The sequence below is a fragment of the Staurois parvus genome, unplaced genomic scaffold, assembly GCF_062004578.1.
Source record: "Staurois parvus isolate SC_StPar_1 unplaced genomic scaffold, SC_StPar_1.0 ptg000358l, whole genome shotgun sequence".
NCBI classification, from domain to species: Eukaryota; Metazoa; Chordata; class Amphibia; order Anura; family Ranidae; genus Staurois; species Staurois parvus.
The window spans coordinates 3,465,810-3,480,248 of NW_028318154.1; the positions used below are offsets into that span (position 1 = coordinate 3,465,810).

Sequence of the window (14,439 nt, forward strand, 5' to 3'; positions counted from 1 at the left end):
GGCCTACAATAAAAATATACATATTTCCATGCAAAAAAATGTATTGCTTTGAGCACAGAAATATTGACATAATCAGACCGCTAGGGAGGCTACCCAAGGATCCCTGGAACACTAGGATTCCTCCAGAGATTGACAGGGGTTCTTTGAGCAATGACAGACTGTTGTTCCACCTACTATGACTACCAATGTAACAGGGCAATTTTCCACTGACAACAAATGTAAGTGGGTATGTCTCCACTGACCAAAAACATAAAAAGACACTTGAGTTTTTTCAGTCTCTTTCTTCTCTGGCCAATATTATTTATTGTTTTCCTAAATATTATTGAAAAAGAAGTGCTATAAAAAATGGCTCTGGGTATCAAATATTCTAGGCATTTAATATTTATTCTTTTATGTAACACTGTTAACAGTTCACTGATGCTTTTATACCATGAAATGTAGATACAAATTTTAGCAGGGTTTCCCTGAAACTTCAAAATAACTTCTAGGGTTCCACCAGGCTAAAGTGGTTGAGAAAGGCTGGTCTAATATACCACACACAAACCTCAGACCCACTCCCCACTACCCAGCCCTCCAATGACTTTGGCAGTGCTTCCATGCAGTTTTGAGCTAGATGACTATTCTGCAGTACACAGGTACAACTGCGGGTTATATATAGAGATGAAAGGGAAAGCCAACAACCTTTCAGCCAGCAATCAGATTGAGATCTGACTTGGATGTTGCACGTGATTGAAGATCCATTAAAAAGGGACAGAGCAGAAATTACATAGCACAAGCTTGAAGAAATACGCTTCCATTACATTCCTAGTGAGCTCACAGACTGGCTCCCTGAAAATAAGCCTGATATAGAGTATTACAGTGTTGGAGTGTTTAGTTAATTGGACAGACCACTAAACTACCCCCAGTTATCAGGGTACCCAGTAAGAGTATGCAAGCCATTATAGTTTTACCAGCACGGTTTATTTATGTCATGATGAATGATGTAACATTCAACACAAACTTATTTAAGTTACATTTTTAAAAAAGTAATACCATACATTACATTTTTCAAGCATTGTTCATGGGGTAGATCAGAGCAGAATACCAAAACGTGCATGTTATTTGCAATATTGCTATAGCATTTGCTAAGAATGTCATGTTCTGATCCATCTATCAAATATCAAGGCTCTCATCCTTGCTTTACTACTTAGTGAGCCCACAGACCACCAGGAACAAATATGAAACCTGCAAAATCAGAGCTCCTGACCTGCATACATGTTCTAGATCTGTGACTTATTTATGATGCAAGGAAAGAAATGATGGCCTTGGAGCTTGCACTTTCTAAAACAAGTTAGCAATGGCATATATAAAGGATCCTAACAAAGAAAAACGACAGGACTTTAAAGGTACCAAGCCATAACAACATTATATAAAATAGTACTGTATATTTTTACTCATGTCATTAGAAATGTTGAAGAAAAAACATGTTACAAATGCTGTTCCTCATACATATGAGTTCACATGTATCAGTTCACCTCAGATACCCCAAAATGTCTAGTTTCTGGAACTGGTAATGACGTTTTAAACTTTTGCGTTGGTACATCATAACATATATTTACATTGTGATGCTATTCTGTCACGTTTTTTGGTGGGACCAGTTCCAGAAGCAGGAGGGGCCCAGGCCATTGAAGGGTGGTGATTTAATAAAGGAAAACAGACTATACACTTTGCAAGTGCAGTTTCACCAGAGCTTAGTAAATGAGATAAAGCTTCACTTTACAAAGAATATCTAATCACATGCAGGGAAAATAAAAAAAAACAGCATTTTTCTTGCACATGATTGGATGGTTGAAGTCACCAGACCTTTGGCTAATTTACTAAGTTCTGGAGCAAATGCACTTGCAAAATGCACAGCCTATTCGCCTTTAGTAAATCAAACCCATGCTGAAGTAATTTTCATTGTATTGCACAAGATCATGATGGCTTGGTGGTTATCATAGATTTAAGGAGTTTTTAATATCCATTCAACACTGGGAGGTATGCTATTTTTTTATTGATGTGATAGGTATTGTAAAGTTTTAATGAAAGAGATATTAATTTTGATTTTTATAAATAAATTGATGCTTCATGTTTCATATGCAAGTATATATGACAGTTTAGGATTTTATATCTGATTCTATGTTATCTTAAATACATTTACATGACACTGCATGAGCAGAGTATTTTACCCCCAAACTATAAAATATATATTTTATATGTTTACAGTGCCATATGAGGCTTTTTTTTTGGCTTATGTTGCCCCATTGATGGCTGGTTGGTGAGGCCCCCCCTCTCGGGTTAAAATGCTGGATGCATTAAGTCTTTGTTATCCCAATGCTTGAATTAAACAATGAAATGGTGCATTATGAAATAATCAAATACAGTTAATTATATGTATTGGGGTATCTGGGATGATGTAGATGAAACTCGTATGTATGAGGAACAGCATCAAACGTGTTTTATCTTCAACATTTGTAATGGCAAGAATAAAAATATGCAATTTTTTAATAATGTTGTTATGACTTGGTACCTTTAACCATTAGCCACCCGGCCAATGGCCGTTTGGCGGCTTCAGATGTGTCTCTTCATTCCGGGTGCACTCCATTTGGCGTGCTCCCGCACATGCGCCGTTTGCGCTATTGCAGAGCGGCGCAGCAGTGCGATCTGTCACCGGCCGTGCACCTCGGACACGGCTGATGACAGATCCGAGTACCGGCTCCCGTTGCTGGTACCATGTGACCTGCTGTGACCAATCACAGCAGGTCACATGACAGTTGTATACAATGGATGGCTTCATTCATGATGCCATCCATTGTATACTAGTGCCTAGCTGTGAATGGTCACAGCTAATCACATGCACATGTCATGTGATTAGCTGTGACCAAATCACAGCTAAGCACAAAAAAAAAAAAGAAAAAAAAAGCTGAATGAATCGATTTCATTCAGGCAAATGCATGCTTATAGCAAAGTAATTCTTTGCTATAAGCAAATTGTGTAAAAAAAAAAAAATACTGATCACTTCCCTAAAGTAGTACAATGTTACTATGGTAACATTGTACTACTTTGGTCATAGTAAAATATGAAAAAAAATCTTAAAAAAAAATAAAAAAAAAGTAATAAAAAATGAAATATAATAAAAAAAAAAATATATATATATTTTTTTTTTTCATACTGTCACCAGTCAGTGTCCCTGTTAACCGCAATGCCAGTTATATGATGACGCTGTACTGCACTGGTGACAGTATGTAAAAAAAAAATAGTGAAAATATTTTTTTTAATTTTTTAATTTTCCAAAAAATTATGACAAAAAAATACAACTTCAAAAAACTCGCCATGCCTCTTATGAAGTACGTCGGACTGTCTACTCTGCAAAAAGGGGTCATTTGGGGGATATCTGTACTGTTCTGACATTCTTGGACCTCAAGAATTTAGATTGGCTGTCAGTACTTCAGGATTGATCAATATTCAGATCTATACCACAGTTTGTGAACTCTATAACCTTCCTACAAACTAAAAAATACATCCTAATTTGGGTTATTTTCACCAAAGACATGTAGCAGAATACATCTCGGCCTAAATTTATGAAGAACAATTATTTATTTGTAAACTTTTATAACAGAAACAAAGAAAAATGTGTTTTTTTTTCAAAATTTTTGGTCTTTTTTTGTTAATTTAGACAAAAATAAAAACCCCAGCGGTGATTAAATACCACCAAAAGAAAGCTCTAGTTGTGTGAAGAAAATGATAAAATTTTAGTTTGGGTACAATGTTGTATGACCGCGCAATTGTCATTCAAAGTGTGAGAGCGCTGAAACCTGAAAAATGGCCTGGGCAGGAAGGTGTAAAATTGCACGGTATTGAAACGGTTAAAGTCCTGTAGTTTTTCTTTGTTGGGGGTCCTTTTATGTACTGGATTTTCTTCCATTTTGAATAGATATAGATATGACCCCCTATTTCTTCTTTTGAAAAGTTAACAATGGCAACGTATTTTTGCATGGGATGGTTCTCTCAGGAACACAACTAGAAATGTGTATTAAAAAGCAGGTGTAAGAATGCAATTCACAATGCAACATATGGAAAGTTAGTAGCCTAAGAGAAACCACTAGTAAATGTTTTATGTCATATAGATGGAGGAAAATAGAAAAAGTACCATTTGCATATGATTCCACAGATCATCCTGGTCAGCATTTGAGAATGAAAATTTCTTCAAGTATGACTGTGATGAGACAAATGGAAGGTGCATTACTTCTTGAGGAGAGAGATCCATGGTGTATCAATGAATCAGCTGTGTCTGTCTAGTCTTATATTGCCAAAAGTTCAAAAATTCCAAAAATGATTTTCTAAACTCACGCTGATCCCTTTGATGAAGAGTTTCTCTGTCAGGAAGGTGGAAGCCATTCGGAGCAAAGCAGATGCCTACAGAGAAGTGGATACTTTGTGTAAGTATGTGCTAATATTTTCAGTAGCATTCAGTATAATATATATATAACTAATGACTTAGTTAACAAAGATTGATTTATTTAAATTAGATAAGCAATAGGATCAGTCAACCCAAAACCAATATTTCAGATAAATTACTGACATCTTATATTTCTTGTGCTCTTTAGTAGTGAGATATCAGTGCTGGACTGCCTTGGTTTGGACACCTGTTATGTCATTATGTGGCCATATAGTGGTAATAAAAAGTCTACACACCCTGTTAAAATGTCAGGTTTCTGTGATGTAAACAAAATGACTGGCTCTGAGGAAGGGATCTCCATTTGAAATGCGTCAGAAATTTTAGGGTCTTCCTCCACTTGGGATTCACAAAGGGCTCTGGTCTGATTGTCCAGTATTGGATATAATATGCTTATGAAATTTTGGCGTTTGTGAGCATACTGTACATCTGTTTTATCCTTCAATAAATTTCTTGCCACTGAGGTAATGCACAGCATTGTACTTGGCTTCCCCAGCCTTCTAAAAGGGCTGCACAGTATTGCTCATTTGGTGGATCTATTTCTCCAAGGATGGTCAGTCAATTATTTCCTAATCTGGGTCTCTGAGTGCAGGAGGAGAATTGTTGGTGTATGTAAAAAAATGAGACAAAGATAAATAATTTCAGGACTTTTTCCACCTTTAATGTTACCTATAAACTGTACAACTCAGTTGAAAAACAAACTGAAATCTTTTAGGTGGCGGTAAGTAAAAGTAAAAAAACTAAAATAATATGATTGCATAAGTGTGCACACCCTTAAACTAATACTTTGTTGAAGCACCTCTTGATTTTATTACAGCACTCAGTCTTTTTGGGTATGAGTCTATTAGCATGGCACATCTTTGTCCACTCATCCTTGCAAAAACACTCCAAATCTGTCTGTCAGATTGCAAGGGCATCTCCTGTGCACAGCCCTCTTCAGATCACCCCACAGATTTTTGATCAGATTCAGGTCTGGGCTCTGGCGGAGCCATTCCAAAACTTTGATCTTCTTCTGGTGAAGCCATGCCTTTGTTGATTTGAGTAGTTTTCATGTTGAAAGATGAATTTCCTCTTCATGTTCAACTTTCTAGCATAAACCTGAAGGTTTTGTACCAATATTGAATAGTATTTGGAGCTGATCATAATTCCCTCTACCTTGACTAAGGCCCCAGTGCCAGCTGAAGAAAAACAGGCCCAAAGCATGATGTTGCCACCACCATGCTTCACTGTGGGTATGGTGTTCTTTTGGTGCTGTGCAGTGCTGTTTTTGCGCCAAACATATCTTTTGGAATTATGGCCAAAAAGTTCAACCTTGGCTTCATCAGTCCATAACACATTTTCCCACATGCTTTTGGGAGACTTCAGATGTTTTTTTTGCAAAATGTAGCCAAACGTGGAAGTTTTTCATCGTTAGAGAAGGCTTCCATCTTGCCTCTGTACCCCATAGCCCAGACATATGAAGTATACGGGAGATTGTTGTCACATGTACCACACAGCCGGTACTTGCCAGATATTCCTGCAGCTCCTGTAATGTTGCTGTAGGCATCTTGGCAGCCCCCCAGACCAGTTTTCTTCTCGTTGTTTCATCAATTTTGGAGGGACATCCAGTTCTTGGTAATGTCACTGTTGCACCATATTTTCTCCACTTGATGATGACTGTCTTCACTGTGTTCCATGGTATATCTAATGCCTTGGAAATGATTTTGTACCCTTCTCCTGACTAATACCTTTTAACAATGAGATCCCTCTGATGCTTTGGAAGCTCTCTGCGGACCATGGCTCTTGCTGTAGAATGCAACTAAGAAAATGTCAGGAAAGACCTACTAGAACAGCTAAGCTTTATGTAGGGTTAATCCAGTGTTTCTCAACTCCAGTCCTCATGGACCCCCAACAGGTCATGTTTTCAGGATTTCCATTATTTTGCACAGGTGATTTGATCAGTTTCACTGCCTTAGTAATTACCACAGCTGTTTCATCTGAGGGAAATCCTGAAAACATGACCTGTTGGGGGTCCATGAGGACTGGAGTTGAGAAACATTGGGTTAATCAAAGGCACGTTAAATGATGGCAGGTGTGTACTGACTCCTATTTAACATGATTTTGAATGTGATTGATTAATTCTGCACAGCTACATCCCCAGTTATATGAGGGTGTGCACACTTATGCAACCACATTATTTTAGTTTTTTTATGTTTACTTCCCTCCTCTAAAAGATTTCAGTTTGTTTTTCAATTGAGTTGTACAGTTTATAGGTCACATTAAAGGTGGAAAAAGTTCTGAAACGATTTATCTTTGTCTAATTTGTTTACATCACAGAAACCTGGCATTTTAACAGGGGTGTGTAGACTTTTTATATACACTGTATGTCATTCAACCTGTTGCATTTATTATATATTTTATATATCGGGGAATGACGCTCTGACCTGGAACAAAAGTGGGAAACAACAACCAAAGCTTTTAGTCAGGAACTAGGGCAGGGACAGCTTGCTGTTGAACTCTCCAAGAAATGTAAGAAGCTGTTGCAACCCATCAGGTTTTACCCATTGCTAAACATCATTTGTCAGTGAACTTATATCAGAGCCAGTGATGGCTGGCTTTAATGTCTGCCTGAGTGCTGTAGGGATACACATCCACAAGATCAGTAATAGATATCTCTGGGAAGGGCAAGAGTCAGTGCTCTTTTACACATTCTCTAAATTCGCCTTGCATGTGACAGGTAACACCTCAAGTGCAATCAGAGGTGAGAGAAGTGTCAGCAGACACTGGCAATAAGGATTAAAATCACTTAGAAATGAACAGTCCACATTAATTGTTCACCCAGTGTTTTAATTGGTACTTTGTTTCTAGAAACCAAATTTCTGGAATTACTGTAGAAATTTAACAAAACCATCCAGTGGCAGTCAATAGGCATTTTAAGTAGCTTCAAGGCAAATTTTGCTGATCTGGTCACTCAAAACAAACCATAAGTGGCAGATGACTACAGATCATTAAATTCCATGAAAGGCTATCCAGTAGTCCTTGTGCCTATGTACACTATGAACCGTATATGAATCGCACATGAACCACACTGCATTCCTATGCAGTTTAAATGAGATTCAGTGCAGTGCAGTTTGAGCCCATTCAGTCTGAATGGCCTCAAATTGCACCACATCAGACCAAAGTCATGCATGCACCAATTTTAGAATCGCACTACAACTGGATTGCATGGTCGTTTTGTACCATGGGATCCAGTGCAGGCAAACTTACTGCTTTTGGGGTATCAATAAGATTACACTGACAGCAAATTGCAAAGGCAGTGCATTTTAAATGCGGTGCAGGAAAGGTGCATGGTTTGCCGCACAGCATTCTAGTGTGAATTTTGGCTAATTGTAGCTAGTTTGCTTATTTGTGAATTGCTGTGTTTATGTGAACAAGTATCAGAAAATCCTTATTTTCTTTCAGCTGTTTATTTCATAGCTATCAATATCAGGAGACACTGGCTGGCTGGTTGTGGAAGCTGTATTGGATGCTGTATATGTTTCATCTACCATTTTCATCTATACATGTGAGCAGCTCCAGGGTTTGTGTGTGTATTGAAGGAAACAAATATTTTGTTTTCTCAGATCTGAAGTTCTGAGCTTATTCTGGAGCTTAAAGTCTTTGTAGAGCTTTGGATGGGATAAAACCCTTATTCCCAGGTCCACATCTTACCTTGTAGCAGAACTTCACTAATTAGTCTAATCTGTCCGCAGCTTAGATATATGTCAGCTGACTGATGCCCAAGGCTCTCTCTCTCTGCTGTGATAGCCTGCTTTTCCGGGAAAGGGATGACCGCTAGCAATATCATCTAAGCCTGTTCCCTTTACAACTTAGTGGAGGAAGAGGGCAGTGTCTTAAAGAGACAATGAACTATTATTGAACAAAAGGAGGCGCTTGTAAAGCAGCTTACAGTCAGGTCCATAAATATTGGGACAGCGACACAATTCTAACATTTTTGGCTCTATACACCACCACAATGGATTTGAAATTAAACGAACAAGATGTGCTTTAACTGCAGACTCTCAGCTTTAATTTGAGGGTATTTACATCCAAATCAGGTGAACGGTGTAGGAATTACAACAGTTTGCATATGGGCCTCCCACTTGTTAAGGGACCAAAAGTAATGGGACAATTGGCTTCTCAGCTGTTCCATGGCCAGGTGTGTTTTATTCCCTCATTATCCCAATTACAATGAGCAGATAAAAGGTCCAGAGTTAATTTCAAGTGTGCTATTTGCATTTGGAATCTGTTGCTATCAACTCTCAAGATGAGATTCAAAGAGCTGTCACTATCAGTGAAGCAAGCAATCATTAGGCTGGAAAAACAAAACAAACCCATCAGAGAGATAGCAAAAACATTAGGTGTGGCCAAAACAACTGTTTGGAACATTTTTAAAATGAAGGAACGCACCGGTGAGCTCAGCAACACCAAAAGACCCGGAAGACCACAGAAAACAACTGTGGTGGATGACCGAAGAATTCTTTCCCTGGTGAAGAAAACACCTTCACAACAGTTGGCCAGATCAAGAACACTCTCCAGGAGGTAGGTGTATGTGTGTCAAAGTCAACAATCAAGAGAAGACTTCACCAGAGTGAATACAGAGGGTTCACTACAAGATGTAAACCATTGGTGAGCCTCAAAAACAGGAAGGCCAGATTAGAATTTGCCAAATGACATCTAAAAAAGCCTTCACAGTTCTGGAACAACATCCTATGGACAGATGAGACCAAGATCAACTTGTACCAGAGTGATGGGAAGGGAAGAGTATGGAGAAGGAAAGGAACTGCTCATGATCCTAAGCATACCACCTCATCAGTGAAGCATGGTGGTGGTAGTGTCATGGCGTGGGCATGTATGGCTGCCAATGGAACTGGTTCTCTTGTATTTATTGATGATGTGACTGCTGACAAAAGCAGCAGGATGAATTCTGAAGTGTTTTGGGCAATATTATCTGCTCATATTCAGCCAAATGCTTCAGAACTCATTGGACGCCACTTCACAGTGCAGATGGACAATGACCCAAAGCATACTGCAAAAGCAACCAAAGAGTTTTTTAAGGGAAATAAGTGGAATGTTATGCAATGGCCAAGTCAATCACCTGACCTGAATCCGATTAAGCATGCATTTCACTTGCTGAAGACAAAACTGAAGGGAAAATGCCCCAAGAACAAGCAGGAACTGAAGACAGTTGCAGTAGAGGCCTGGCAGAGCATCACCATGGATGAAACCCAGCGACTGGTGATGTCTATGCGTTCCAGACTTCAGGCTGTAATTGACTGCAAAGGATTTGCAACCAAGTATTAAAAAGTGAAAGTTTGATTTATGATTATTATTCTGTCCCATTACTTTTGGTCCCTTAACAAGTGGGAGGCACATATGCAAACTGTTGTAATTCCTACACCGTTCACCTGATTTGGAAGTAAATACCCTCAAATTAAAGCTGACAGTCTGCAGTTAAAGCACATCTTGTTCGTTTCATTTCAAATCCATTGTGGTGGTGTATAGAGCCAAAAATGTTAGAATTGTGTCGATGTCCCAATATTTATGGACCTGACTGTATATCAGCAAATGTTGATTGGAATGCAACAAACTCCATAAACACCCAGCAAATGTGACCGCTGGCTGAAGCCCACCAGGCTTTCTTGAAAAGACAGCAGCAAGAGAACCTGTCTCTACAGCAGCAGATATAGGACCTGTGAGAGAGGCAAATGGTGGAGCAGGAACTGACTTATAGACTTTGATAGAGCAGGGTGTAAAACTTATCCTGAAGGATGACAGCATAAGTACATTTAAGCTTATATGGTGCAAGTAAAGTGTAGAGGGAAAACATCAGCAGCAGTTTACAGACAAAATTAATAGGAACACCATAATGGAGGGGTCCAGGAAAGCTCCACCTGGCAAATTGCAAGCCTGGACAGAGTGAGTAATAGACAACTGTACAATAAGCAATGGGCCCATACAGAGACCAGAAAGGAGGGGACATAGTCCCATTGGGAGAGAAAGAAAACAAAGAGGGAAGGAAGCTAAAGACGGTAAGGCCAAAACAGAAAAAAAAGATAGGCACTCAAGATCACCAGGAATGTCAATCCTAGGTGTCCCACACTATGCAAAGGGAGGACAGGAAAGGCATATGACAGCCACATTTCCCAAATCATTAAAAATTTGGCATTGGAGTCGTTGAGGATGCTAGACATGTGTTCATTAAGCATCAAGGCCGTCATGTGGTCATGTATTCCTTGAAAGGGAAGGTTTTCACAGGCCTGGGCAATCATTCTTTTGGCTGATAAAAATAGGTAGAATGCCAATTTTTGCTGGTGGGCATACAGGCACAGAAAAGGACAATGTAACAGTGGGAATTTAGCATCCTTCTGGATGTTCAGATGGAGTGGGGTGCGCAATAAACCAAAAACTCGAGACCAAAAGCTTGCTAAGCATGGACACATCCACCAAGTGTGCAAAACATCTCCGTGATGGCCACAGCCCCGAAAACAGCAGTCAATGAGAGTCAGAATGGCATGGGCTATTGGGGTAGGGACCCAATACCACCATAGAAGCATTTTGTATTCCACCTCTAAGGTGGCAGTGTTAAATGAACATTTGGCAACAGAAGGCCAGGCCTTGCTCCAGTCTGCTGGTTTTATCTCAAACGCCCTGTTCCCACTGGGTCATGTAAGAAAGAGAGGTGGAGGACGATCGACTATTTAGCAATGCATAGAGAAGGGAGATGAGGCCCGGAGAACCTTGAGATGGATATGTTCTAACGTTGTTGTCCGAAAAGGGTAGGTAGAGGTACAGCAGAGAAAGGACAGCCAATATCAAAGTTGCAGATAAGAGAAAACTCTGACTTCGGAGTCATAATTTAATGTTTTCAATCAGGGAAGTGCCACAGTCCTCTACAGGGTATTCCCTGTTATAACTTGTGTAGCAGAGATGTCCCTGGGGACCCTCAGGTATATAGCATGATGCCACACCTCACAAAAGTTAAATCAAACACATTCTTAACATGCAGGATTGGATAGTGGCAATTATGACCTATGTTAAATAAATAATGCAACAAGCCTAAGAGGCGCAGGCCAGAGTTTATAACTGGTCTGTTAAAATTAGAACCTTCAACCTGGGAGAAAGAGTCTTAGTTTTGTCACCCATTGTAGAGATTTAATTTCTGCCAAAGTGGAAGGGTCCCTATGAGCACAGAGAGAGAAAATCTCTCTCTATCAACTACTAGATATACCAGCTCAGAAAGAGAAAGTCCCTCATAATATACCATATTAACCTAATGTTACTGGCTGGCAGGGTTGTGGAAAGTGTATATGTGTCACCTAGGTTTTTCACCTATATATGGTGAAGGACTCCAGGGTTTGTGTCTGTTATGAGGAAAAAAATCTTTGTTCTGGCCTGGGTCCTGCAGCCTGGTGGCTTTGTAGAGCTTTGGGTGACATAAAGCCTCAAGTCCTAAGTTCATGTTTTACCTGGGAGCCTCGCTAATTAGTGTGAGCTGACTGAGGCCCAAGAGCTCTCTTCTTGCTGTGAGAGCCTGTTGCTGGTGAAAAGGCTGACCTCTGACAGAACGTTAAAAAAGATACATGTGTTGCCTGTTTGTTTTCATGAACCCATTAGCGGGCACACTGTTATTCAGCAGCAGACCTGAGTTCAGTTGGTGCTTCGGATGAGCTGATGTTTGGTTTTCTTGCTATGAGCTAGCTGTTAAAACCCTCCTGCATTGAGCTGTGTTTAAAAGTACAGGACAAACCTACTTGGATTATTCTTGTGTGTCCCTGTTTTGTGCATGATTTTGCACTACCACTACCAGTTGAGCCCATCCCCCGTACAATATGTAAAGTAAAACCAAGCTATTGAAATCTTTTGAAGTCATACTGGAACCTAATAGGACTGGTGATTTGATGACTTTGACAGTCTGGCAAATGGGTATGGGGGCATATTGGGAAATCCTTTGAGAGTCTGTAATTGTAAAGAGGTCAAAACCCCCCTAATCCTGAAGGCCTACAGACTCTAGTATGAGATATAAGCAGTTTAGACTTTACAATAGGGCCCAGCTGCTGTAAGTTACAGCTCTAATGGGAATAGTTGACATCTCTTACCTTGTCATATGTGAATTCATCAAATAATAGCATTATATCATCCACATGACCAATGTCTTCTTCTTTTACTGATACAGCTCTGGCAGTTGCTCGGGCATCTCTTTCAAAAATATTTATCAGGTTGTGCACCATAAAAAATTCATTCTGCAAATACAAATCCAACAACTTATTGTTCAGAAACAGACTGACAATACTGGCAATATAAGCTATATTCCCTAGAGGTTTTGTTGGACGTACTTGGTTGGCGATGCCCCTTCACTGATGATTGTTGCCACATGCCTGATGAACTTTCTCTCCTTAACCTCTAGAGGATACACAACCTCATGGTATACTGATCTTTCACCTGCACACTTACCCACTTACCTCACATCTAAAATGGTGTTATGCCCTGTGATCACAGTTATTTTGCAGTTGCCTATTGTGCCTCTTGCTACTTTTCTTTCTTTCCTTCATGTTTGTACCCTGAATCATGTATTGTGTTCTATTTTTATGTTGCTATCAAATGTGTTTGTTCATGTTTTTGTTATGATATAACAGTTTTATTATAACACAACCAACTTATCACCTTGGAACTCACTGGTCATGCGCAGAGATTTAGTTCCTGTATGGCCACGGGGTCCCTGGGCGGTATAGAATTCGCCTATACTAACTGCCCAGACAGCGGGCAGGTGGTTACATGGCATGTGGATATATGGTTACAACACGTCTGTTCTTATGCTCCTCATTTCTTTCTTATGCTTTTTGTATTCTGTCTTGAAAAATATTTTCAATAAAAATGAGATTATATAAAAAAAAGAAACAGACTGACAATAGTTACATAATTTATGAAAAATGTAATGTATAGAATATATTGTGTTTATGTTGCATCTGGAAATATTAAACTGTAAAGGTAATAAATCATACTAACCTGAGTTTAACCTCCACATACAGAAAGGCATCTTCACAGTAAGAGCTGTGGACTCCCTCAGAAAGTCTCCCTCAGGAACTAGTTCTAGCCAGCTTGATTGATTGTTTAAAAAAAAAGCTGGAAGCATTTCTAAATGTATGAAATATAACTGGCTATTACATATATAAGTAATAACACCAGAGATTACTGATCCAGGTAATATCTGATTGCCCTAGGGGATCAGGAAAGATTTTTCCCCTGTTGGAGCAAATTGGACCATGGTTTATCATTGTTTTTCTTCCAATGGATAAACTGTGGGTATAAGATTCTCTTTATGCATGTTTTTTCTAATGATTGAACTCGATGGACTTGTGTTTTTTTCAACCTAACTATGTAACTAAGCCCTGTAAGGGACACACACTACACTGAACAGCCAACACTTGGTTCATAAACACCAGAAGTATAAATTAATTTATTATGCCAATCCCCCTGATAATGTCTTCTGAAACAAAATGCATAGGACGGGGCTAATGGATGTGATGTCATTGCGCAAGTTACCAGAGGTGGGAAAGTATTGATACCAATCTGATGCATGTACTTTGGATTGTATTTTATATAATGTGAGTGTGCACTCTTATATAGAGAATATGAGATAAACTAGCAGATGCTTCCAAGAATGCGGTGAGACCGGAGTTTTTGGGCTTTAAATATGCTGTTTCACCATTCTTTACACAGTGGTCAAGTTTCTCTGGTAAGGATCTTGTGTCAGCACTGTTTGGAAAACCAATCCATTTCCCATTTCTGCACTTTCACAGTGGAATAAACTTGATGTATGGGATCTGATTCCTTTGAGCTGATATTTGCATACAAGATGTTCTTTTTGATATCACTATACGGGCAATCCATTTATCACTGATTTATGTTGTGGATATTGTTAAGACATTTATTGTTGTGATTTTTTT

The 14,439-nt window shown here is 39.2% G+C and overlaps 1 protein-coding gene across 1 annotated transcript in view; it reads right to left on the bottom strand.

Moving 5' to 3' along the window:
• The window catches only part of LVRN (laeverin), a 202,497-nt gene that overhangs the window by 43,933 nt on the left and 144,125 nt on the right, over positions 1–14,439 (bottom strand). The window contains exons 7-9 of the mRNA XM_089684834.1: positions 12,592–12,735; positions 4,369–4,434; positions 4,169–4,234 (exon numbers count right to left, since the gene is read on the bottom strand). Of these exons, the coding sequence (XP_089540960.1) occupies positions 4,169–4,234; positions 4,369–4,434; positions 12,592–12,735 (276 nt within the window). The remainder of the gene's footprint in view (positions 1–4,168; positions 4,235–4,368; positions 4,435–12,591; positions 12,736–14,439) is intronic.